Genomic DNA, 27,955 nt, shown 5'->3' with positions numbered 1-27,955 from the left:
TCTTCTTTTTGTGTTCCAAAAGACTAAGTTCCTACATTTAAGTTATATATTGTATAATTTAATACTGCTGACTAACATGTTTAGGCCTCTGGAGCTAATATATGCATACATTTTAAAATTTGGATCAAGTTAATATCCCTGCACATGACTATTATATAATAACAGTAGTCATTTTCTGTGAATCCTATGATAATAAAGAGAACTACTTTGTAGGAATTGCAATTTGTTATTTAGATCGAACTAATGATGACTACAATGGGCTTTTTCTCCCTCTTTTAATTTAAGAAAATAATCAAATGCCTATTTTATTTTTTTCATGAAGCATTCTATGGCACTGAATCCTGACTCATGATATACCCTGGTTTTACTTAGTTTTGTTTTGTTTTCATCAGGTTGTCCTGACAATTGCTTTGGATCCAAATGGAAAAATCCTGTTGGTGGATTTCAGGGCTGTATGAGACGCATTTCTATCAGTAACAAGATGGTAGACCTGATTTCAGTTCAGCAGGGGTCTCTTGGGAACTTCAGTGACCTTCAGATAGATTCATGTGGAATCACAGACAGGTAAGGACCATCTCACTTCTTTTTTGTTTGTTTGTTTTTTGACTTGTCCATTGTTGAATGTTTGGCAGCAGATTAAAATTTATATGGAAAACATTTTTTTCTCTCCTCCTTTTTTTGCCATTACCTGTCACACAGAAAGTGGATTGTATTCACATTAGAACTAAGAAAACTATGCCTTTACTTTTATAAGTCATGGTTGCAATGATTCAATTTAGATAGAAGACACGTGACCCTCTTATTCATATGTGCACATGCTACCAATTCACTAAAGATGAGGTTGATGCTTCTATAATTTTAGGTGGGTATAAGTGTATCAAAAATAGATCAATAAACTCAATAGCTTAGGATATTCTAACAGTAATATTGATTATAAGGTACCAATAAATCAAGAGACCTATCTGGTACTGTTATCAAGCTGACTTTTGCTTCCCTGATGGCTAATATGTTCAGAGGCATAGAAATTTAACTGGTTGCTATGCTCCTAATGTGTAAAACCCATTACTATTTTCTATTCAGGGAATATGAAAAAAGAACCCCTGCTCTCGAAAAGTTTGGAGCTGCAGTATTGATGAAGGTGTAAGGCTGATCCAGTGGTTTCAGTAGGAATTCCAGCACAGCACATGGTAGTGCAAAATTTGGGAGTTAATTGTAGTAGACAAGCAACTTTTAGCCTGATAATTGGTAGTGAATAATTTAAAAACATTTTTAGGCATGGTCAACTTGAGCCAAATAATCTTTCCAGTCATGCTTTAATATCAAGGCTGTTAATTTTAGTAATTTAGTTCAGTTGGAATGTCATCAACTGTTACGAATTTTAAAAGATTAAACAGTGTGACAAACTTAGCCCCCATCCTGTAGTAGTGTTCAGTATATATTTTGAATAAATTCATAAATTCTGAGTTTTAAAAATAGCTTTTTATTGTATGCAACATTTTATCAACATAAACACTCATCTGTTTATATCTGATGGACCATGTAGTCTATCAATGTCTGTTGATCCTATTTTGAACACTAATACATATTGTTATGTCTACAAAATATAATTATAATTTTATTTAGCAACAGATTAGAAGGACACAATTTCCTCTGCAGGAATACACATTTATTTATTTAACCCATTTTGTAGATAAAACAATCCTTTCTAAATGAAAGATGGTATGTAAAGGGAGAATTTAGACAATAAACCTAAATTGGCTTGGTTTGGGGATTAAATGGAAGTGACCTTTTCCATAGTTAGAGCCACACCAGCTCTGGAACCTTAATCCCAGTTTTGAAGAGGGCATATAGCCAGGGTCCCTGGATATGCTCCCCCCAAGTGGGGGACTCACTCACAGAGGCGGGTGGCCCCCACCTCCAATGGGTAATAGCCATCAGGGACCAGTAGGGAGGTTTGGTCATCCGCACCATGAATGATGGTGATGTTGACTGTCTCAGATTGCAGAAAATTCTTTGGAGACAAGCAGATCCATACTTCTCCTTTGTGGTTACTCTGAAGCTACCATTTTACACAAGGAGTCCATATTGCCTGCTTTCTGGAGGCACACACTTTAAATAGAGTAAGACACAGCACAACTAGAGAATGTATGGTTTCAATATCACACCTCAAAAAGACTTCAGAAATAGTGAGCAAATTATGCATAGGTCTTGACTACACATTTTTTTTTTTAAAGAAAAACTTCAGGCTAACGGTCACCCTAACAATTTTTTAAAAAAAAACACACAAAAATCAAAGTAACTTTTACATTTGTATACCTTTTAAATTTCCAAATATATCTCCAAACTCATTTTTTTGTACTCAGAAGAAAATACATACAGTTGTCCCTTGGTATTCATGGGGGATTGGTTCCAGGGTCCCCCACAGATACCAAAATCCATGGATGCTCAAGTCCCTTATATGAAATGGCGTAGTATTTGCAGGCAACCGATGCACATCCTCCTTTGTATTTAAATCATCTCTAGATGACTGATAATCCATAATACAATGGAAAGGCTGTGGAAATAGTTGTTACACTATATGGATTAGGGAATGATGACAAGAAAAATGTCTGTGCATGTTCAGTGCAGACATAGCCATTCTAGGCTTCAGTACATAGTACATACATATCAGCAACACTATATTTTCTTCCTGAATATTTTCCATTCCCGGTTGGTTGAATCTGTAGATACAGAGCCTGTGGATACAGAGGGCTGACTGTATTTATTTATCTTGGTTTTACGTGCTATACCTATTGACATAGCTTCCAAAGCATTATTAAATAGCACATTTAAAAAAAAAATCTGTATACCAGGCTCTGTACTAAGCATTTAACATGAATTAGTATTTAAGTGTGTGTGTGTAAGGAAGATGTGAGTGTGTAAGGACTGTGTGAATGTATGTGTCAATGACCTTACAAGTGTGCGTGAGTGTAAGAATGGTGTGAATGTGTGTCTGCGTGTGCATGTTGTATAGGTTAATGTGTAAGGAGTTAGGTGTTGTGTGGGCAAGGGTTTGTGCAAGTATGTAAGGAGCTTTTGGATATGTGAGTGAGTTTGAGTGTGTATGTGTATGAGAGACTGTGCAATGACTGTGTTCTAAAATTAATTTTAAATTAATTAATAAGTATGTAAATTAATCCTCACAAAAACCCTAAGACCCTGTTCTTAGTAGTATTTATTTTTTGTAAATATGGACCCAGATACACAGAGAGGTTAAATAAACTGGCTAAGAAGACAGGGCCCAGCATCAAATCTAAGCCCTCTGGTACCAGGAAATGTCTGCTTGTCATGCCATACAGTCCCCCTGGGTACACATTAACATTTATTATGGTTAATATTTAATCTGTGTATAGTAAACACATAATTTTATGGTTTAATAAATTGTAATTAAAAACAAACAGGAACATTAAAATATATTTTAAAGTGTGACAGGAATGAAAACAATGTAGTTCTTTTTTTTACTGTCACTAACTTAAACTTGGATCAAACTCACACTTATACAGTCATTCATATACACTCTTTACATGTATAAACTAACATAGTCATTGAACAGTCTCTCACACACGTACACACTCATGTGCTCACTCACATACTTAAAAAGCTCCTTACCACACATAGTCCTTACACACACCCTCCTTTTACACACATCCACACACCTCCTTACACGTTACCCTTACACGTGTACACTCACACATGTACACTCTCACACACCTTCACCATCTTTACACACCCACCCATACACTCGTAAGATCATTCCCACACTTCTTACACATGCACATCTTCCTAATGGATAGTCACACACACACACACATGCACACACACTCACCTAGAAACCCTTCTCCTTGTCCTCTGTGGACATACACCTACTGGACAGGTGGCCTTAAGTCCATGAAATCTGGGTGGGGGATGACTGAAGGGTGAGGGCAGTCAGTCCCACGACGGAAATGAGGGTAGAGCTACAAAGGGAGCTGCCATCCATGTCCCCCTGTCCATGTCCCCATGTCTTGGCAGAAACCCAAATGGGGCTGGGGCAGGGATGACAGTGATTAGGGCATCAATAGTTACTAAGTTCCTTGGACCTAAAGCACTTATTAAACAAAAGAATTAGGTATATCTTTGGATATCAACTTTTAAAGAATATCCACTGATTGGGGAAGGTCAGCATCTCAGCCCTGACATCACCTATCCTTTCCCAAGTGCAGTCAGGCAGAAGGTGTGGTGTGTCCCTGGTCTCAGATGACACCAGAGCTACTGAGACTCCTGACAAGAATCGAGGCTGCTATGTCACAGCATTCACCATGGCAACCTCAGCAGGCCCAGCGACCACCTCCTGGCTTCCCCAGCCTGCAACCTTTAGACCTCCATCATGCTCTTCTCCCAGTCCACTCCCAGCACCAGTCCTTGGGCTTGGGCCTCGAGCCTGCCTTGCACCATCTCCCCTCAGGCTGGTCTTTGTCCTCCCCCCAGTCCCCCACTCCCTCTCCTTCCCCCCCCCCCAGAAGCCCCTTAATCCTTTCTTTGTTCCTTCTCCCTTATGCTCACATGTGGTGCTTATTCCCCTGCTGACAATTGATCTGAAGATCATGGGGCTGTAATATTAAAGACCTAGCTTGTTTAGTTGGGAGAGGAAGAGGGGTGGGGTAGGGGTGAGGGGCTGGTTCTTGTTGGTTTCATAGTTTTGAGGAAGGACAGGAGATTTGATTTCAGGTGGTCACCATATCCTAGGACCCCCTAGACACCAAACTGTTCAATTTTTCTAAATGTAATAATGTTAGATAGAGTTTTACTTCAATATCATTAATTCCGGCCAAGTTTTACATTGTGTGAAAGTATTTTGAAATTTATATTGGAATGGACAGGAAATCAGGATAAACCAAAATCATGCACGTCACTTCAGTTTTGGGCACGTTGATGTACATATGCATTTGTTCAAGTTCACAAGCAATGAAAATAATGATGGAAACATCTAAGGAAAACGCTAGAATAAAATGGGTTGATGGGTTGTTTTACTTTGTATTGAAGTAACTCCTGAAGAGACGTGTACAATACAATTGTTTAGGATGATAAAAGTAAAACTTTATGGTTCCAACTTCCGGGAGAGAGATTTATATAGGGGGCCATCTTGGGAAGAGCTTCTTTTTGCATGTGGGCGGCCGGCCAGAGGTGTGTGTCTTCACCTTGCTGTGGCGGTTTTGTTTCTTCTTCTTTTCCTGAATAAACCTTCTTTTGGTGGACTACCTGGAGAATTATTGTGCCTGGTTGAATAGAACATATAGTGAGAATTAGCACTTCACCGTACAATGTAATTTGCCATAGGCAAGAAAAGTCAAATAGAACTACTATATGATGAATTTAAATGAAATCCAAAATCCAGTCTTTCTCACTGTAATTAAAATATGTGAAAGTCAAGTCTGACTAACAAGAATCAAGGATAATGGATGTGAATCTTTTAGTAGCTGATCAATTAGAAATAGCACATGTATAACAATAATTAAAGATTTATTCTTTAGAATTTTAGGCATAGCTGCTTACTTTAAAATATAGTCTCAGGTCTGTTAAAGAATAGACTGTTATATCCTTTTCTGATGACCAAGTAGGATTGTTATTGTTTTAATTTTTAAAAACTTCCCTCTTCTAGATTGTTATTGATTTGAAATGCTTAAAATATTGAATACATCATGAAATGTCCTTTGAATGGATTCCTATGAATCTATAAAAATGCTAAAGTATATGTAAACTTAATTGGCATGGAAAGATGCCAATTATTTATTCTAGAATTTTTAAAAGGCAGTTGTAAAATAATATGATTGTTATAATTAAATATATACATACACGTATATACACACATATATACAATAATGTATATGTACATACAATAATGTATATCGTATAACACAATAATGTATATGTATATACAATACAATAATGTATATGTATATACAATAATGTATATCGTATAATGTATATATAAACACAAAGACATAAATATGTATGTTATGGTGGTAATTTTTATATATTGAGATTGTAAACTATATTTCTTTTCTATTGTTTCCCAGATTTCTGTACATTCAACATCTATTTTTTTTTATCATCAGGAGAAATTAATAACATTATTTTTAGTTATAGTTGAAAAAAATCCTGTAAACAAAACATGAAGTTCCCATGCTTCATTTTAAGAAAGGAATTTGCAGAAACCCCATCACGAATATATTCTTGGCGGGTTTTGTAGTTTGTTTAATCTGCGATGAATGAGAACATTTAAAGCCTTGGGCTCAATGCATCATTCAGTAATTTTTTTCATAGTGTCCTAAGCTAAAAGATATACCTATCACTTTCACTTAAAAAGTGATTTAGGTCCAAACAACTTCATAAGTGTTTATGGCCTAACAACTTGGTAACCCTTTAAAAAAGATTATTTATATAAAACTGAAAGCACCAAACAAACAAAACAAACAAACAAAAACTCATAGACACACACAACAGTTTAGTGGTTACCAGAGGGGTAAGTGGGGAGAAGGGGGTGGTAGTAGGGGGAAGGGGGGGTCAAACGAGAGGTGATGGAAGGAGAACTGACTCTGGGTGGTGAACATACAATTCAATACATATATGATATATTATAGACATATACACTTGAAACCTATACAATTTAACTAACCAAGGATACCCCAATAAATTTAGTAAAAATTTTTTAAAGATGATATATGTATATATGTAATTTTATACACATATATATGTAATTTGAAAAATATATTTTTTCAAATTATATGTAACTTGAAAAAACATATATAATTTGAAAAATATTTTTTCTTCATTTTTTAATTAAACGCATTATTTAGTAATTGTACATGTTTGCTGTTGGGTTTTGTACAACTTTTCAAAGCTTGCAATCAGTTCAGATATTGCCACCTTCATTTTCTGTTCAACATTGACTTCACATAGTACTTTTTAAAAAATTTTATCAACGACTAAAAGTTCAGCTTCTCAAAAATAAGATGTCATTAAAAGGAATGTATTGCTATCTAATGTTGAAGTTGAACTACTTCAATCTAGCAAGTCACACACTGACAGATCTTGAAAATTTAAATATCCTGGGAGCCCCTGTGAGTTCAGTTCAGCACTTACAGCACCCTGATACACTGCTTGGAATTTGTGTCTACATCGCAGACCTTCAGCATTCCTGGAGGTACTCACCAAATGAATAAAGATGTCCCTCCCTCCCCCTTTCTTCTCTCCTGTCCTCTTTGTTTCTTCTTCCTTTAAATATTCAGTGCAGTGGTAAATCAGTCTGCTTAAATATTGTTATTTTGTGTAAGCTATTGATGTTTTTGGCAACATATTGAGTTAGCGTCATGTCACTTAGGGAAAAGAAGGGGCTCTACTAGAGTAAGATGGTGAAAATTAAGCAGCCACGAATACCTGAGAATTGGTTGAAATCTGGTGAATTTATCGATCTAAGGTTTAGTTCTGTGATTAAAGTACCTTAACAACAGACTGGATGATCATTAGTCATGTTAAATTTACTCTTGATGTTACTGTTGACATTCTTCTTTCACTTGTCCATGTACACATGATCGATATTTTACGATACCTCTCAAAGTGAAAAATAGTGATTGTGTTTGCACCTTCATGCAGGTGTTTGCCCAACTATTGTGAACATGGAGGTGAATGCTCCCAGTCCTGGAATACCTTTCACTGCAACTGTGCTCACACTGGTTACAACGGAGCTACTTGCCACAACCGTAAGCTGAGCACACCTGCTTGCTCTCGCCTCTCTTCTGATTTCCTTGTTCCATTTCCCCACTTCATTGCCATGTGTCTATATATGTCCTTGTATGTGCAACCATGTATTGGAATGTACACCCCTGAATTTTAGCATCCAGTTGCTTTCTAGTTGACCTAAGTCATTTAATCCTCATCACCACCCTAGTTGGTGGGTACTATTATTATCCCTAATTTACTCATGAGTTAACAGGGAGAGATGAATCACCTTGCCTAAGGCTTTGTAAATAATTGAGCCACAGCGAGGATGTGAACACTTGCAGTTATGCTCCAGAGCCTGGGATTACAATCAGTGCACTTTTCCTCTATTATAAATCATGCAGTTTTTTTTTCCGATGAAATGTTTGCATGTGTTGTAAGACTCACACCATTTTGTTGTCCAGTTGTTTGGTACCTATGCTGAGGAGACCCAAGAGCGTTAGTTACAGTCATCAGCCTCACCCTTCTCTGTCTCTTTACTGTATGCTGCTTTGTACTCCTGCCAGAGAAGAGATTGGAATCTTGGGCTCCCAGTCCTGGGGGCTCCCCAAGGGGCCTCTCAGAAGTCCTGTTCAGGGCTGCAGCCAGAGTCATAAGGGGCATCAACTTACATATTGCCTCATAAGATCATGAAGAATGTTTGCTGTTCCTGAAGTCACACCTCAGTGTAACCAGAGGCCACTTGACCCAGGTCACCCAGCTAGTGAAGGGACCATGTATTTTCATTTTCTGTGTCCTCCATCATTCCCATTGTAGTAACTAACTCAAAGCAGGAAGCTAATTGAATGTGTTTTACTTGACTAATTTTTGTCTTTAATTGTTATTAATGACTGAATCTAAGTATAAACCCAAACAGCTCTGAGGAAAAAAAAAACGATGATAAATAAATAAGATATTTTCATACGTGGCCCACAATTTGACCCAATCATTGAGAAAACTTATTAGATTCTTGAGCAGGTAGTCTAAATGAAACTGAAGGTTTTGTTTGTTTGTTAGTTTGTTTGTTTTTGCTGATAACCATTCTTAGGAATGGGACCAGGATGATAAACCTAGTTATAGTGAAGCCTTCACTATCTTTAGCATGAGTAGAGGGAGGGGCAGGGATGGGTCTTTTAAAAACTATTATGTTGCTTTGTGCACCTGAAACTAATAAAAAATAAATAAGATTTTTTAAACAGTTTTATTAGAAAATAGTATATCAAACAATCAAGTTATAAAATGTCAAGCAATACACATGGAGCAAAAGTACTCCCAATTACCCTATCTGATCCTGTGACCTTTCTAACAGCCACTCTCAGTGCAAAGTTATGTGTGCATCCTGCAAACACCTTTTAAGGAGTTTAGAACACAGGTGTGCACATATAGATGTATATGAATTAACCATTTTTACATCCCTGCTTCACTGCAAAAAGTACAAGTGTGACTGGAAAGCAATCCACTCCTATATTTCCTTCTATATAATATATAGTAGGAAAAAATAAAACCATCAGATTATAGAGGGGCGGAGAAGTAATTTGGTATGACTATATGAAATTTTTGTAACACTGAGTAAATTAGTTATATTATTTTATATTAAAACATAATTTTCAAAAATTTAGAATGCATTAGGAAAGGACATTCAGGGGAAGATTTACTTCTCATTTCACAGAATACAGAGGTTGATGGAAATTTTCAGTACACTTGGCCAAGTATTCAGTGAGATTATGCATCATATACATGTATTAATATCAAACCTTGTACATGGGAAATACATAATCATATAATTAAAAAACATCCAATTATGGATCAAAACACTTTGAGATCAGTTGGGGACAAATTTCATATAAATATGTTTTCTGCTTTGAATTTTAATTATCTTGAATTCTCATTAAAGAGCATTAAGGAAAGCTTCTTTTGTAAATTACTTTTTAAATTATTGATGAGGAGCTTTGTAAACCATATTTGTTTTATATAAAAAGGGTTTTATCTGTAGATAATTTTATGTGAGAAAGGAAAATAGTTACAACATTATTTAAAAGTTTTCTATTGCATAATCATTGGGAACAGGAGATTATTTAAGGAGATTACACTATTGTACTTCAGATGTTAGGTTATTACAAGGTGATACAGAATTAGGAATTTCAAAATGAATATTGAAAGATCCATTTGGATGGGTTTCCAAAATTATACTTAGAAATGTCTTAACATTTAAAATACCCACCTTCTCTTTTGTTGTTCTATCTACTGTAAAAATAAATTTTTATTTTGACTGAATGATCTCATATTCCTTTAGTGATAAAAAAATAGTACCATAAAATACAATCTCATTCTCCTTTTTTTTTTTTCTATCTAACCTACTTTCATCCATATGAATTTTCAAAAAGAAAATGAGTTTTGTTTTAAAGTATGTTTTACCTTTCCTTCTGGTCAGTAATGTACATATTAAATTTTAAAACTTGGAATATTTTGTGTCCAAATTAAAATTTAAGAGATTCATTTTATACTATTCCATTTATGATGATCCATTTTTTTGTTTTTATTTTTTCCCAGCTATCTATGAGCAGTCATGTGAAGCCTATAAGCATAGAGGAAATACTTCAGGGTTTTACTATATAGACTCAGATGGAAGTGGTCCCTTAGAATCATTTCTTCTGTATTGCAATATGACTGGTGAGTTAATCAACTTTCATTTAATGGTGAAATTTGCATGAATGCTTTAAACACAAAGTTAAAATGAAGCAAGTAGAAAGTGGACCTAATTTGCAATTTGATTAAAATGTATATTGTTCAGCAGAACTAACATAAATCTTTAAAAAAATAGTTTAATGACAATGATTTAAAATGTCATTTTCCATACATGTGGTATGTTTATAGAACATCTAATAATAAATGCATTTTATGAAGTCCCAAAACAAAAAGGATTGGCTTTATTCTCCATGAAGACTGATGTATGTGAAAGCTTTGAAAAATATTTACTTTTTAAATTTTGGTAAACATGAAGTTTATTCTTGAATTTTTTACTTACATGTATTTAAATAGGAACTAATAGTCGTGGAAAAATATGTTTCATTAAATTCAACATCCATTCATGATAAAAAAGAAAATGAAAAATCAATCAATTACAAATAGAAGGAACTGACCTTAATTTGTTGAAGAGTACCCACAAAAAAACCCTATAGCATATAACCCAGTTTATGGTGAAATATTGAAAACTTTACCCCTGTTACCAGCATTAACACAAGGGTGCCTGCTATTACCACTCTCTTCTCCATTGTATTGGAGTTCCTAGCCAGTGCAATAAAGCAAGAGAAGTGAATGAAAGATATAAGTACCAGAAAGGAAGAACTAAGAGTCTACAATATTTGCAGATGACCAGCTATGTATTGAAAATATTCTAAACAATCTAGAGATATTCAGAATGGTTACTGGATGTCAATTAATATAAAAATTAATTTATTTCTGTATATCAGCAGTAAGCAATTAGAAAACGAAATTTTAGATTTTGTTTTTGATAGCATCAAAAATCTGAAATATATGATAATAAATCTAATGAAAGATGTGCAAGGCTTCTTTATAGATAAGTATAAAATGGTTCTGAGATAACTAAAATCCTAAATAAATGGAGAAATGTAAAATTTTCATTGATGAGAAAACTCAGTGTGGTACAAATATCAATTTTTCCCAAGTAGACATCGACTCAATACAAACCTCAATTAAAATTCCAGCAGGGCATTTGTTTGTTGGTTGTTGTAATTGCTTAGGTGAAAACAAGCAAGCAGTTTCTAAAATTTATCAGCAAATTTGAAGGGACAAGAAGAACCAAATTAATTTTGAAGAATAAGGACTCAACTCCACCAGGTATAAAGACATCATACTGAAAGGCTAAGTAAAACAGCGTGTGATAGGCACAAGGATAAACAAGCAGACCAAAGAAACAAAATATAATAGAAGAGATCAAGATTCCTTTGCAACCAGTAGTCCTGGGGGAAATTGTATATAAATGTTGTAAAAAGGAAGCTTGATCCCTTCATCAGCAAACTCAGTGGATTCTAGATGAAATGTGTTATCCAATATAGTAGCCATTGGCAAAAAAAGTACCTATTTAGATTCAAATTTAATGAAAATTAATTAATAAAAAATAAATGAATTGAAACAAATGTTAGAAATTTAAAATTAAATTAATTCATGAAAGTAAGATTAAATGTCAGCTCCTTAGTCTCACTGTCCACATTTTAACTGCTCAATAGCCACCTATTCCATCATTGCAAAAGGTTTACATTGGGCAGTGCTGTTTCATGAAATCAAAGTTTTGTGGAACAAAACAAGCAGAAGAGGGAAATATTAAATTGAAGGTGTTGCAGAGGTGCATTCTCAACTTGAAATCAGGCAGTGAATATCTGGGGCAAGAGCCTTCCAGGCAAAGGTGCTAAGTCCCGAGATGTTACCAAGTGTGTTCAGAAACCAGCAACAAATCCAGTGTTGCTGGAGTCTGGCAATTAATCAAGGAGTAATAGGAGAGTAGGAGAGAGTCAGGTAGGGTGGGGGCAGGAGGGGGAGAGTCATGGGATCCTTACAACAAGGTTGTAAGTTCTCTGGTGTTACTCTGAATGAGATGAGAAGACACTGAGAGTTTTAAGCAATGGTGGATGCAATCTGACTTCCTTTCGTAGGATCACAATTGCTCCTGTGTTGGGAAATGCCTATCTAGGAGCAGGGGTGGAAAGAAGTTGGGAGACCATGTATATACTATGGGTATACACACATGTACACATATACAGTATAAAATATATATGTATATGACTATTTATATCTGTATATCTCAATATCTATCTATCTATCTATCTATCTATCTATCTATCTATCTATCTATCTACCTATCTATCTACCTATCTATCATCTATGGAGTTAGAAAACTTGTTTGGTGACCAGTTCAAGAAATGCAGGAATCCAGGCAAAAGCTGAGGACGGTGGCTTGCACTGGAGAATAGCAGTGCAGATGGGGGAAGGAGGTTCGATTTTCTCCTTGAATACATGTGTGGTGTGAGAAAACAAAAGGAGCCAAAAATAACACATTTTGTCTTGGGCAATGGGAGTGGTTGAGTTGTTGTTGTTTGAGATGTGGTCAGAAAAGGTTTGAGGGAAAAGATCAGGAGCTCAGTTTTACACATTTTGAGTTGGAGGTACCTATTACACATTCAAATGAGATGCTGAGAAGATGGTTGAGTACGGGACCAACAGTTCCTTTGTATTAAAGTGTAATTCTAAGCACTGCAGGTGGAAGTCAAACCTGGAAACAGATTTGGGGGAAAATTATTACAGATTGTGTCTTTAGAGATTTTTCGTATCACACAACCAGATGGCTTCTCTTTGCTCTCACAGCCATTGAGGACACTGCCTGTCTTGATCCATTCTGGGTGCTGTAACAATACCAGACTGAATGGCTTATAAACAATAGAAATCTGTTCTATTTCTCATAGTTTTGGAGACTGGAAAGTCCAAGGTCCTCCTCCAGTCGCTGACTTCTCCTTGTATTCTCACATGTAATTAAATACCTTCAAGCATTCCAAGCTAAAAGATACAAAGAAAATCTCTTTTGAATGGACATTTTCCTAAACACTGTTAAAGACTGAAAATTTTCCCCCAGAGTATTCTAACAATAATTTAAAAATAATTAGTCATGATAATATGAATCCCAGTGTCTGTCCCTATTGTAATGTATGGGACTTTTCTTCTCTTACACTAAATCCATTGCTTTTTCTATAATAGAATCGTTTTATATTCGAGAAGTTTCTCATGATCAAACCTTGCATAAGGACGATTGTTTCAGTGGGGAGAAAATGATGAGCTATAGCAGTGGCTTTCAAACTTCTGTGAAAATAATTTGGTGGCTTAAAATAGCTCTTTGTCCCTGCACTGCTACCAAGACTCCTGGATTTAGTTTTACTAAGTTTAGAGACCAAGGGCTAGATCTCTACTCACTGACAGGCTCCCCTTATGATTCTGAGATAGGGGCTCCTGAGACCATTCAGTGAGAAGGCTGGATAGTATAGGACTTGTAATAAAATTATTTTTACTTCAGGGATTTCAATCCTAAAGGCCTTCTTAATAGCTGAGAGTTAATAACTAACTATCATTATCCAAATGCAGACTTGCTTACGCTGTTTTGCTCCAGAATGTTCTTTCTTTTCATCTCTCCAGCTTTCCTTGACACAGCACTTCCTACCTGCTCTTCTGCTCTTATGGTCTTTATCACATCTATCACCCTGGGTTATTAAGTATGAAGGAACAGAAGCTCTGCAACTGTGTTGCTTAAGCAGCATGTTTTTTTTTCTCTACACTGTTATCACACTAAAAAATAGCAGTCAGCCTAAGATAAATCAAGTTCTTAATTATTCAGTTCCTTTACATACAGTTTATATTATTGGAAATTTCCTCAGGGAGAGACACCCGTAGACCCAAAGTGTTTTTCCTTTCTTTCTTTCTTTCTTTCTTTCTTTCTTTCTTTCTTTCTTTCTTTCTTTCTTTCTTTCTTTCTTTCTTTCTTTCTTTCTTTCTTTCTTTCTTTCTTTCGTCTCTCCCTCCCTTCCTCCCTCCCTCCTTTCCTCCTTCCCTCTCTCTCTCTCTCTTTCTTTCTTTTTTAGTGTATTTATTAAATTTGATAGATTTTTATGTCTATTTCAGATCTCTCTTCTTACCCATTTCCCCGCGTCTCCTTAACAACTCCCTTTGCATTTGGTAAAGGATAATTTTCAAAAATAAAAATAAAATCATGGCTCTTGCACAGATATAAAACTATAAGCTAAAAAACACATTTTAAAGGTTTTGTTTAACACATACTACTAATGAGAAAACTGGTAAGATGTTACAACCAGTTCAAAGGAGAATCCAAAACACAGACACATATTATCAGGAATATTGAAATGAATATGCAAATGGAAGCAAAACTAGCTTCTTGTACAGTGGAGGAAGGAAGTCAATCGAACCTCTCTCTACCAGGTAGAAATTTCCTTGTCTGTAGACAAGAATTATGTGTTGTAAGGAAACTTGCTTTTCAAGAGAGAAAAATCTGGAAGCCTGTGTGAAAGGATAATTAATGTCTTGGAAGTTAGAAATAGTGAATTTCTCTGGAGAGATTTAAAGGCTTATCTCCCCCAGAAGCATTTGCTTACATTCTAAGAGTGATAAAAACCTTAGGATTTATGCCTGCTCTCCTCTCTCACTCTGTGGAGGTGAGGGAAAGGTATGCCAGCCATCCTCCTTAAGTGCCACATCTTGTAATTTTGGGGTGCAGCTCTAGCACGTACAGGTGCATCTAACATTCACTGTATGAGCCCTTGAAAACTGGGGTGTGGAGAGTAGATGCGTCTAAGATTCTCTGTGGGCAAATGGTCTCTGACCCAGAGATCTCCTGTGTCTTAGTAGTATATACCTATATCTATATCCATACGTAGGTAGGTAAATATAGATACAGGTAGGCAGGTAGATAGACAGATAGATAGACAGAATTTGTATATGAGGCAAGATATTTGATTTGCAAGTAGGATAATATCTCATACCCTTCACAATTTTAGACTTAACATTATTTTGCAATTCTATCAGTTACGTACAATTTAGAGTTATAAAACAGCTAAAAGGCAATGAAGGTCTCAGAGACACCATAGAATCAGAATCAGATAATCTGGAAGGTTATGGCCTAGCCTGGACAATGCATGGTTTTTATTCATTCATCTGTTCATTCCATCATTTCTTTAACTAATGTCTTCTCCTGTGTGTTTCGCCAAGCCCCTGTGCTGTGTGCTGGAAGTACTATGGGTAGCAAATCGGAAACTATCACTCTTCTTATAGACCTTACAGATGAGTGGGAAAGACCAATAAAATCAGTCACAAAATACTGAATTGCAAATTGTGATGAAGTCTGTATCTTTTATAGTTGTAATTTCTAAGTAGGTGTTTGTAGAAATATCAGATAATACCCTTGTGTCTGAAAGAACAGTAAAGAGGCTGTAAGTTACTAGTTTTGAGAGATTCCCCAGTTAGTAAAGTACATCAGCTGTGGAACATGGCTGCTGGGCACTCATTGCCATTGCTTGGAATCTGAGGCTGATGATTTCATTGTCTCTGCTTTGCCCTGGAAATCTCGATTATCTAATAAGTGCGGCATCTGTTTAACTTCCTGCATTGCAGCACTTTTATTAGAAAAATAAAATCACTTACAGAAACGATCATAATGTTGAAATTTTAGAATTTCCAAAGGAAACATTTATATGAGCTGCCCTTTAACGGTTGTCACGCGCGATGATGGCCTTGAACCTCCTGCAACAACTTAAAGGACCTTTAGAATCATGTGTTAATTGTGAAGCAGTGAGTACTAAACTATAGGGAAGTACCCCTCTGTGTGACCCAAAAGCCAGAGAGACAAAGCTTTCAAGCAGGTTTATTGTCCCGTTCTTTTGGCAGCTGCTCAGCCAGAGTTGAGCTGCTTCATATGTGCCATTGATTTACCAGAAAAGATGAATCGTTTTACTGAACAACAAAAGCAGAGCCCAGCAGAGCCTAGGCTAACAGATTTGCCTCGTTAATAATCTTCCACTTCTAACAGCCCAGGTTGAGTTGGCTAAAATTATAGAACTTCAAACCTACTCTATTGCTTACTACATTCTGCCACTTTATTTTCTGCATTTTGAAATGGAAGCTCCGATTGCCCCTGACTTCATGAAGGGCTCACAGATCCGTGTCAGATCTGTCACTCAGATCTCCTGAAGGTGTCTACACCGTACTGCTATGTGGCCAGCCGCATTTAATTTCATTCGCTTATGTATCACGGCCTCTTCAAGGAAAGTATTTTACTGATAAAGCTCTTTAGTGAGCTGAAATGCATGGCAGAAATAAAAGTAACAGCTATTGTTTCAGAGAAAAATAATGATCAACACGTAGAAAGCAATAAGGCTGTCAAATCGGTGTGCTATCTCATGTATTTAGCAGGCCTCTCTGTTCACACTTCCAGGGACCAGAAGAGGGCTGGGAGTGAAATTTCTCAAAGTATACCTCCTCCTTCTCTTGGTTTGATTGTTGAACCATGTGAATGTATTAGCTAAAAAGAGGGGTGGAGTAGATTCTAGCTACTATTTTCCTCCAATTTGGAATATTCTTCTGTAGTACAGAGAGTTATGTGACTTAACAGCACATATATACCAGAATTTTGACAACTTCCAACTTGTTTCTTACCTATTAAATCAGAGGGCTTTTGATTCATCTGTTTTTGTGCCTGAATATATCACACTAAATATAATACGAAGTCTTGCTGGAAAAGTTAAAGGATACATACATTCTGCCCAGCTTCTGTTACAAACATTGTAGGATTTTTTAATTTCATCCAAGTACTTTTGGCAATCAGCATGATGGACATGTTTGGACACGTTCAGGTGCCAATAGTGATCACTCTAGTAAATACTCAAAGTTATTTATTTATTTATTTATTTTGTGTTAGCTGAGTTGCCAATGCTGAATCAGATGTGTCCAGTTCAAAAGAGCAACTTCCGGTTGCATTGCATAACTATGCAGATCACATGACACCGGAATGAATATTTCAAATGTGGTTTAAAAAGAAATAGAAATATACTCATAATTAAATGTCTGAAGAGACGTACATATCGGCCACAAAAATTTGACTTTCTTTTTGCGGGTAACATGCATGACTTTTAAGACTAGAAAAGTCATTGCTTACATTACATAATTTAAAATATTATATAAATTCTAAGATGTGCTTTTGTTTTTATACATTGTAACATCTCTGAATTCAGGGTGTATCAACAATTCATAATGTTTCATAATGATAATAGTTAGCTTTTTTTTTTTTTTCTTTCTTTCTTTGAGGAAAATAAAATAATGATGGCTCTTTAAAAGGTTGAATATCAGATTTGATGAAATGAAATACACCTCAAAAATTTAATAATCAGTTTTCCTAATGTTTTTCCCCATAAATATTATTTGGCTAAATTACATGAAAAAGTAAAATAAAATCACTGCAAAGCAAGACAATTGCATAAACATCAGAGAACAGAATCACTTCACTATAATTCAAGAATTTTAAGAGTCCATTTGTGTTGATTCTACCTCTCAGAGAGGTTTGATGACTAGAAACATTTGACTCAGATAAAAGGTGATTTTGATTTTCTTTATTTATTTTAACTTTTGCAGACTAGTGATGGTCTCCTCTCTTTCTTCCCCCATTTCTGCATCCAAGAAACTGCATGGACCATCATACAGCACAATGGCTCTGACTTAACAAGAGTGAGAAACACTAATCCAGAGAACCCATATGCTGGGTTTTTCGAGTATGTGGCCAGCTTGGAGCAACTCCAGGCCACAATTCACCGTGCGGAGCACTGCGAACAGGAGCTGACCTACTACTGCAAGAAGTCGCGACTTGTAAATAAGCAAGGTAAGTAACCCGAGGCACGTGTCCGCCCACCCGTATTGCACAGGGTGCTTAACTAGTTCCTGAGCACTTGACATCTGCCGAGGTGGTGGCATATAGCTGTGAGGGTATGTGCTCCCTGTATAGTCAGCAGACTTGTCACAGTCTGGAAATCACAGAGATGCTGCAGCCCAAAGAAAAGAACCAGGTCAATTTGCAATGAGCCTTGTTCAAAGCCCTGATTGCCTTTGGTGTCTCTTCCTGGCCTTAACCTGATAACTGTACAGAAAAGAGCTTCATTCTGATCCTCGATGAATTCACAGTGTTTGTCCCTTCTAAAGGGCAAGTAACACATCCAGCTGGTTTTATCATGGAAGGAGCTAATAAAAGTATGACTTCATTTTCTGAAAGTGACTCTTTTTCATGGATTGTTGACAGTGAGCTTGGGGGTATAATTGAAAATAAGAGTAGGTTGCTGGAAACCCAGTTTATTCAGGAGCTAGAGGAGGGATTGGAAAGCCATCTTAACTCTTTCTTTTAGTCTGCTTTTAATAACCAGTCAGCTCCTAAATTCTGTTTTTGGTTTTGTGTTTTCTTCCATTAGAACATCTCATTCTATGAGACTTCCTCTGATCCCACCAGTTCTGCCCTAGCGTAGGCCTTAAGGACCTAACTCTTACAGTTACTACAAGAACTTTCAGTTGACCCCCAGCTTGCATCTTTCCGTATCTTCTAACCATCCAATGTGTCATCCAAAATCTTTATGAAAAAAATTTGTCTTTAAGAAACACTGCTTCTTCCATCATGACATTTTTCTATTGAAGGCTCTCCAGTGCCTTCCCATCTGCTGTCTGTCCAGTCCACACTCTTGTCTGGACACCAGAACTGCGTATTCTGGAGCCACCTGCTTATGCAACCGTCATGCCACTCCCCAACATACTGTTTTCTAGCAGAGAAGTCTAGCAGGTGTATTTTTCTTTAGATGTTAGAGAAGATTCTGAGACCTCTGCCCAATAAAGCCACTTTGTTAATGCTCGTTCCGGTTTGTTGTTGTAAGAGAGGTTGGAGTTCCGGAGAGAATGACCAGAACTTTAAAAGAAATGTTTCATCTGTGAATATCATGTGTCATATGGATCATGCTGAAAACTTCTGAACTCTTGGTATGACTTTGGAACCTTTGTTTTCCAATTAAACACCTCTCCTATTTACTCTCCACCCAGCTAATACAACCAGATTTTCTCCTCCATGCCTGAGTTCCACCCCCTCCTCTTCTTTCTCCTTCTTCTTCCCCCCTTTTTTAGAATGTTCTTATTTAGCCTTTTACCCCATCTTGCTGGTCTCCGCCTGCTCAAATCTTATCCCCCTGAAACCTCAATCCCATCTGTGAATCTGTGACTCACCATCAGATGCATAGCTGTAGTACAAGGAGAACTGGATTTAGATGTGGGGAGAGCTCTAAGTTCAAGTTCCAGACCTTTCATTGATTAGGTAGAGAACTTGGATGGAGATGTCTTTCTCAGTCTTTGTTTCCTCTTCTCTGAAATGCGGCTGGTGGTTGGCTGCACAACACATGCAAAGTGGGTGAAGTGAGCTCTTTGCGTCCCCACCTCCACAGTGCATTGTGGTTATAGCTCACATACCAGTTTCATATTCAGCTGATTGTTCCTTGTTGCTAAAGATCGATCTTGGAATCTAAAAAATAGGTAAGCAAATAGGGAAGTACATATTAAGACAAGGAGAACGATACTTACAGAAGGGTACATGAATGTTATGGAACAAAATGAACTGAATGGCTTAACTAAGAAAGAAACACAAAAGGAAAAGACAATCGTCAAAGTCACAAATAAGTCAAATTCCAGAAGAACCAGAAAACAAAATCCCCAAGGGCAAGAATGACACAAAGTAAAAGGGACATCATGCAGTTGAAGGAAAACCCACCTTCATGGCCAGTGGTGTTCATGCATTTTTTGTCTGTTTGTTTGTTTTTTTAAGCTCCCAAGTGTTTCAGCAAGACTTGAGAGCCACTCACTAGTAAAGAAAAGACTAAAACTCTAGAAGTCTGTGGAACAGGAAATGATGATAATTGTTAAATACATAGATTTTTTTCAGGTCCATGACCCTAGAATTCATATTGAGTAGATTTGAGGTGGAATAACTAAAAATAGAGCAATTTGGATTTTGAAGTTAAATTAATAAATATATAGGGAACAACAGGAAGGTGGTGTCAGGTTAACTTTGCAATTTCAGATCTTGAAGATAGCAGTTTCAAGTAATGATGGTGACCTCACTGTGGATGGATTAAATAGAAGGCGTGTGGAAATATGTGTTAAGCAGCTGTAGATCTGTGCTGTCTCAGCACCTTAGAAGGATGGTCAATGTAAATACTGAAGTTATTGGGGATTTTCACTACGGGAAATGGAATGTTCTACCATGATCATGATATTTTTTAATTTAAATTTTTAACATATAAAAATTTCTAATAATTTTCTTAATTATTTTTTCTATTTATTTAAATTATTTAGGACATTTTTAAAAGTCTTGGGTGGAACCAAAGGTATTTGATGCCACTAAAACATTCAGTGGTTTCTATTTTATAGGGAAGATAGGACATTTAGAGGTAAAAATCTTACTCACTCTGTAGGAATAATGATTTATTTTCTCTTTAATCTATGAATACATAATGTTTTAAGCAGTATATGGAACTGTATCTAGTATATATTTCAAGTAGATTCCACCTTCTGTTGATGAGTTAATCGTGCAATTTTTAAAAATGAAGATTCTTGATATGGTCTTTATGCATAACACAAACTTTTGATAACTCCTTTTCTTGGCATGGCTGATCTGGTATGTATAGTAACACTGAGAGAGAGGTTGCCAGCATTAGGAGAGGTCCTATCTAATAGCGAGTTATAATGAGCATTGGTGTTTGGAAATAAGAGAAAAATTAGTAAAAGTCCTAGATTTTTGGTGGGGCCGATGATAAAACTTAAAAGTTTTGAAAGTCAGCAGAAAAATGATCAAGCAACTTTGAGTAGCTGACTGATTTGATGTCATAATTCTTATGCCCTGATTCTCCAGTGACTACAATTTTCCTCTCTAACTTATTATTTTTTTTTTAAAATGAGAGATTGTCTGCATGCCTCACCTCGTTTTCTCAAAATCCTACCTAAGTGTCCTGTCTATTCTTTGCTCTCGTTCTTTGGCATCATGGTTAGTCTTAACTCTGAGAAGGAGCTGGTAGCTGAACATTCATCATAGAAAGAAAGGCACTTGGTTCAGGGAAACTTTGTTTTTGAATGTAGTATTTGCTTCAGGCATTCAGATCTTTCAGTGTTACTCTGCAGCCTGCAAATAAATAGCCAAGCCATTAAATGAAAGAAAAAATACAGACTTCCAAATGAATCTTAAATCATGACGAAGAAGTGCTATACCATGACTAATGTTTAATAAACAGCTGCTATATTTTTAGCCAACAAATATTATTGAGATAAAGCATTGACTTTACATAATGTTTTAATGGGCATTTTATTACCTCAAATCAGTTTTATTTCTGATATGTTAATTATTCTGTTTTCTATTTTTATGCCAACTTGTTTCAAAATTTTTTTCAAAGAAATTGCATATGTGTAGTGCTCTCAATACATTTTTACTATTATGCCTGAATTAAATAGGAATGGCTGGTGTCTTTTCCAGTCAAAGAAAAATATATCAATCATTTAAGTTTAAATAATAGAATTTATTTTTAAAAAGCTTTCTTGTGGTTCTTGACTTTTTCTGACTTATTTTGCTTAGCATTATAATCGAATTAAAAACTTTCTTAAGGAAATGCCATCAATTCCAATGTTTGGGCTATCACTACATCAAATGAATCCTTCTCTTCTTTTGTTCTTTTTCATGATTTGAGAAGGAAGGGAATTATACTAGGATGAAAGGCAGTGGGTATAAAGCAGATGTCACATTTCTCTCATTTGTCTTTTAGACGGAACCCCTCTGAGCTGGTGGGTTGGAAGAACCAATGAAACACAAACATATTGGGGAGGTTCTTTGCCTGATCCTCAAAAATGTGCTTGTGGACGAGAGGGGAACTGCATTGATTCTCAATATTACTGCAACTGTGATGCTGACCGGAACGAATGGTGATTTCCATATAATTTCCTTATGCAAATATATATTTTTAAAAATGAATCTTTCAAAATATGCAGAGCTAGGCAGATACTCAACAAGTTAGTACAAAGGAATTAGATGAAGGTGTGTTTTGATGAAATGTGTTGCAATCAATCTGAATCTTAGATGTTAAGATCAATGTCTTTTTATTTTAATTTTTTTGTAATGGACTGTTTAGCCATGTACACTTTATTTTTGTAAGATGATGAAAGAGGCATCTGTTTCATGCTTCCTCTTCATTGTAGTCAGTTATCATTCTCTTTAAAATTAAATGTAATTATGCATCCTGTTATTCTCAAAATACGTTTACATTTAGTAATTACTAAAGCACATTTCTTCGATAAGCTGCCTATAAAATCTTTAAACATGTAAACTTAGAATTTCCCACAATTATATGAACTTGTAGCTCTTTTATTTGTTTAAAGGACAAACCATGCCACAAAGAACTAGTGTTCTGTTTATCATAATCTGAAGGAGGAAATCTATAACACTTTAGGGATTCAAAAATTTAGCTTAAAATATTTTCTAAGTAGAAGGAAAGTCTTAAATATGTTTTGTCCATTGAAAATTTTTAACATGTATTTATTATATTTTTACTAGAGTTGGAATGTACATTGATTTTATTTATTTGTTAAGTGAAAATATCTTTCAATTTTCATATTCACATTTCAACACACCGTATGTATATGTTACATTACTAGTATGTACATGGATCTGCACATAAGACTTATTTTTAAAACTATTAATAGTTAACCTGTTTCGCTCCTATCTGACGTATCTGGAAGGAAAAAAAAAGTAGTTAATCTGGCTGTAAATCTGATTGATTTGGTTACAGAATATACATTAATTTTAGTAATCAGTTTGTTGTTAATTGAGCTCACATTTTGAATTGTATATTTCATTTATTTATTTGGCAAACATCAAGACTATGTTATATCAAAAAACAGAGCCTTTTAGAATACCCTAGAAGGAGGCATCTACATGAAGTCATGATTGTATTTTCAGTGTTAGATGTTTAGTATGAAGAATATTTTTTCTCTTACTCAAACTCTAGTTTTAAAAATTTCTGCTCCCTTTGGAAGGCACTCTTTTTTCTCACTGCCTTCACAAAAAACACCTACACAGTAATATTGTATTTTAAATGTGAGTAAAATGTTCATAGCAATGCTTAACAGAAGAAAAAAACTCACCTAATCACCAGTAACTCTTCAATACCTCCATAATATATTATTCATCAAAAATAATTCTCAAAAAATATGATTTTGAAACTTCTCGTATTAAATTCTGCTGATAGTGATGTAGCTTGCATAGCAATAACTTTCCCTAGAGAATGTTTATAATCCCAGAAAAACTGTTTATGAAAACAACTACTTGAAGTAAGTGGAGAACAATCAACTGTAGGTAGGAACTGCCAGGGTTGGGAGCCTTTAACCCTTGGAAGAAGGAAACTCAGGTGGGTAAGCTATATGTTTATATGCCTTTTCCTTGAGGGAACTAACTAGACCACATGCTATGGGGTGGCTAGAACTCAAAACTCAAAGAGAATGCTAGGTGTGTTGGGGGATGGGGGGCTTAAGGTATCAGAGGACAGTTTGGGCCTGCTGGCATGGCTGGAAATTGAGGGGGTGTGGAAATCCCATAATGTAGAGAAACTCCTGAGGAGAGTCCGCCATATGAAACCCCCTCAGGTCCCTGGCTGACCCTGCACGTGCACAGGAGAGATTACTGGGAACCAAGCAGAGCAATACAACTGGAAAACTGAACAAGCTACATAGAGATTTCAATAGCAACTTCCAGAGGAGACACAGAATGGGGAGTTTAAATCTCACTAATTGAGATGGGCTTCTTAAACCCCTCAGCTTTCCACAGAAATAACAGAAGGTCCACGTCTTTACAACAAAGATTATGTCTCAATACTGAGTATGATTGAAAAATAAGAGCAAAACAGACATAGGCCCACCCTAATGAAGTGTAAAACCAAGCGTCCACAATTTACTGTGATAAAGTTCTGATTTAACTGCCTGTGGGGTGGAGGGGTGGTTAAAAAAACAAAAATGAAGTCTCCAGAGAACACTAACAGAATCCAGAGTCTCTGTAGTATCCCCCATGATGTCCAGAACATGGCAACAATTATTACAACAATTATTTATTCAAAAAAAGAGTAAACTTTGATCCAAAGTCAAGTTAATAAGAGCAATGATTAGACACAGACCCAAGGACACTGATGTTTGATTAGCAGGCAAAAACATTAAAGCAACTATTATAAACATGCCCAAAGACTTAGATAATAATAATCACAAGTGAGCAGAGCGTAAGCTAAGCAGATAAATGAGAATTATATTCAAGAAGCAAATGTAAGTTTTAGAATAGGAAAGTACATCTGAAGTGAAAAAGTCCCTGGATGGACTTGAACTCCTACAGGAGAAAGTAGAAGAAATCTTCAATGAACCTGAAGACAGATCAGTAGAAGTTACTGAATCTGAAGAACACAGGAACAACAACAACAAAAAGATAGAAAAAAAATTAACAAAACCTTTGTGACTTTGGGAAAAAACAGCAACAATTTAACAGGCAAGAAATTGGAGCCCCTGAAGGATAGGAAATAAAATGAGGTGAAAATATATTTGATGAAACAGTGACTGAAAAATTTTCAATTTGTTTAATAAAGCTCCCACAATGGATGTTCCATGTGGCCTATTATTCTCGCCATTGTGTAATTTCCTCCCCTTGAGGGTCCCCTGGACCTTATGACTTGCTTCTAAAGAATAGAATATGGTAAAAGTGATGAGACATCACTACTGAGATTAGGCTGCAACAGACTGTAACTTCTGACTTGCTTGCACCTCCCTCTTTGACATTTCTAGCTTTTTTGTTCTGTTGTGACTTGTCCTGGGGAGAGGCCCACATGGCAAGGAATTGACAGTGGCCTTCAGTCAATAGCCAGTAAATAACTGAGGCCCTCAGTCCAACACCTGACAAAGAATAGAATACTGCCAACAACCACACGAGTGCACTCTGCAGCAGTTCCCTCCCCCGTCAAAGCACAGAGATGACTGCAGGACTCACCAAACTTTGATGGTAGCCTCGGGAGACACCCTGAGCCAGAGGACCCCACTAAACTATGCCCAGAGTTCTGGCTACGATCTGGTTCACAAAAGGTGCTGTTAAGTCACTAAGTTTTAGGGTAATGTGTTATGTCATGGTAGATAACTAACACAACGTCAATGTACAAGTTCCAGAAACTCAGAGGATCTCAAGCAGAATTAAAACAGAGAAAAGTACACCTTGGCTTAATGTTCAGATTGCTGAAAACTAATGATAAATGTTTTGAAGTAGCCATATTGAGTGGATCTAGTGGAACACACTCGTGTGGGGAACAAGGATACAAGTCAAGGCTCATCTGTCATCAGAAGCGCAGGTCAGAAGTCCGGGGAGTGACATCTTTAGTGTGTTGAAAGAAAAAGCAATGTCAACCTAGAATTCTGTGTCAAACAAAATATGTTTCAAAATGAAGGTAAAATGAAGGTTTTTTTCAAATTAAACAAATGCTGAGAGAATTTGTTGCCAATAGAGCTGCACCACAAGAAATACCAACAGATATTCTGTAGGCTAAGAGAAATAACACCAGATGAAAACTCAGATCTTCAGGAAGAAATAAAGAAACCGGAAGCTGGGAAGATGTCAGTAAATATAAATTCTCCGCTTAGTTAAAAAAATTAATTAAAATTCACTGTTGAGTTATAAAGTTTTTAACATCTGTATTTAAATATATGACAACAGTAGCACAAAGACTGGATATATATGTGTGTTTGGTGGTGGGGTGGGTGGGGGTGTTAAAGAAATTATCCTGTAGTAAGCTTCTGACATTTTACATTAAATAATATAACGTAAAACTTAAATAGACTGTGATAAATTAAGGATTCATTTTGTAATTAATAAAGCAAATATTAAAATATAATAATCAGACATGTAGCTAAAAAAGTGAATAAAGAAAATAAAATTAAATACAAAAATATGATATAAACCAAGAGGGGGCAGGAAAGGGGGGACAGAAATATAAGAAATCATATAGGAAAAAAAAAAGAAACCAATATCAAAATGGTAGATCTAAAAACACAATCTCAATCATTACACTAAATATTAATGAATTAACCATTCCACTTTAAGGTAGAAAATGGCCCAAAGAATTTAAAAACCACCAACTATATTCTTTCTGCAAGAGAAATTAAAATGTTGCTGTATTTTTAAATGCCCAGATGAGCAACTTGATCTTTACTCTTTTGTGGGTGCAATTTAGCTCAGAACATCCTGGCTTTGAAATGCAATAAAACCTATTGTCCATTGGATAATTATGCTAATCAGAGTAATTTTAAGAATTTTGTTGTCATTATTTTTTAGGACCAATGACACTGGATTCCTTTCTTATAAAGAACATCTGCCAGTCACCAAGATAGTGATTACAGATACAGGCCGGCCGCATTCAGAAGCAGCTTATAGACTGGGCCCTCTGCTCTGCCGGGGAGACAGTAAGTGGTAGCAATGCATTGTGAATATATCTGAGGAAAGTGATGTCACTTAAGAATCATGTTTCTATCATATAATAATTCATCAGACCTATTCTGTGAAAACTCATAAGCAACGTCTGAAATAGTCTTTTAATCAGTCAACAAAAATAATACCTTTATAAAGTGCAAAGCCCTGTAATGAATATTGTGATGGCAAACCTTCTTAAGATGCAAGAGAAAGAAACTGCTAAGCATCTTGGTGATTGGTTCACAAATACATTCCAGCATTCCTAAATTTCTCCATGCCATTATCCATATAGGAAAGCATCAATGCTACACCACATTGTTACCCATGTATGTTTGTTTCCTGTTGGTAGGCCTGGGGTGAAATGAGAACAGCAACAAAATCAAATGTCAGTGTAATTAAACCTATTTCCACTTTTAATCTTTTTTTTTCTCGGTGTGTGTGTATGTTTGCTCTAATTCAATGGGACATGCAATTGTGTGTATTCATTGTATTAACACTCTAAACCAGAATTTTAAAATTCAAATACAGTTTCACAGAAAATACACTTTTTCAGCATGGAATGAAATGAGCATATGTATCCATTCATAAGCTCTCTGAAATCAGTTAGGTTAGAGACTGATGCATTAATTATTTAAGCTTTTAGTTATTTCCAGAACTTAAAATGGAAATAGAAGAAATATTTATTTACTTTAAAAGTATACACTAAAATGAAATTTTATTCTAGGGGCTCAACAGAGGAGGAGATAATCTGACAATTCAGTGGATTTATGGAGATACATAGCAAAAGTTACTTAGTTAAAAAGCAAAGATGATACTGGGCTATAAAAATTTATATATACATTGTAAAAAACCTGTCTGCCATTATACCTACCATCCCTAATCTTTGTGGTCTCTACTTCCTGTTCTGCCAGTAGACCTTACACAATCACATGAAGATGACATCGGATATTTACACAGAAAAATTATGTGCAATTTAATGAGGTTGTAAACTCAGGCTGCATCCAGGGAACTACAACAACTTTGTGTGACTGTAGAGAAATTGTTCTATACATCACATGCACTTTT

General features: G+C 35.9%; 1 protein-coding gene across 4 annotated transcripts in view; it reads left to right on the top strand.

The window, feature by feature from the left end:
* The window catches only part of CNTNAP4 (contactin associated protein family member 4), a 238,124-nt gene that overhangs the window by 161,293 nt on the left and 48,876 nt on the right, over positions 1–27,955 (top strand). For all 4 annotated transcript variants that reach the window (XM_019710874.2, XM_074314549.1, XM_019710883.2 and 1 more), the window contains 6 exons: positions 393–564; positions 7,672–7,778; positions 10,327–10,446; positions 18,020–18,217; positions 22,173–22,329; positions 26,756–26,883. In XM_019710874.2, coding sequence (XP_019566433.2) covers positions 393–564; positions 7,672–7,778; positions 10,327–10,446; positions 18,020–18,217; positions 22,173–22,329; positions 26,756–26,883 — 882 coding nt within the window. The remainder of the gene's footprint in view (positions 1–392; positions 565–7,671; positions 7,779–10,326; positions 10,447–18,019; positions 18,218–22,172; positions 22,330–26,755; positions 26,884–27,955) is intronic.

Source organism: Rhinolophus sinicus, linkage group LG11 (genome assembly GCF_036562045.2).
Source record: "Rhinolophus sinicus isolate RSC01 linkage group LG11, ASM3656204v1, whole genome shotgun sequence".
Lineage (NCBI taxonomy): Eukaryota > Metazoa > Chordata > Mammalia > Chiroptera > Rhinolophidae > Rhinolophus > Rhinolophus sinicus.
This window is presented reverse-complemented; position numbering and strand designations above follow the sequence as displayed.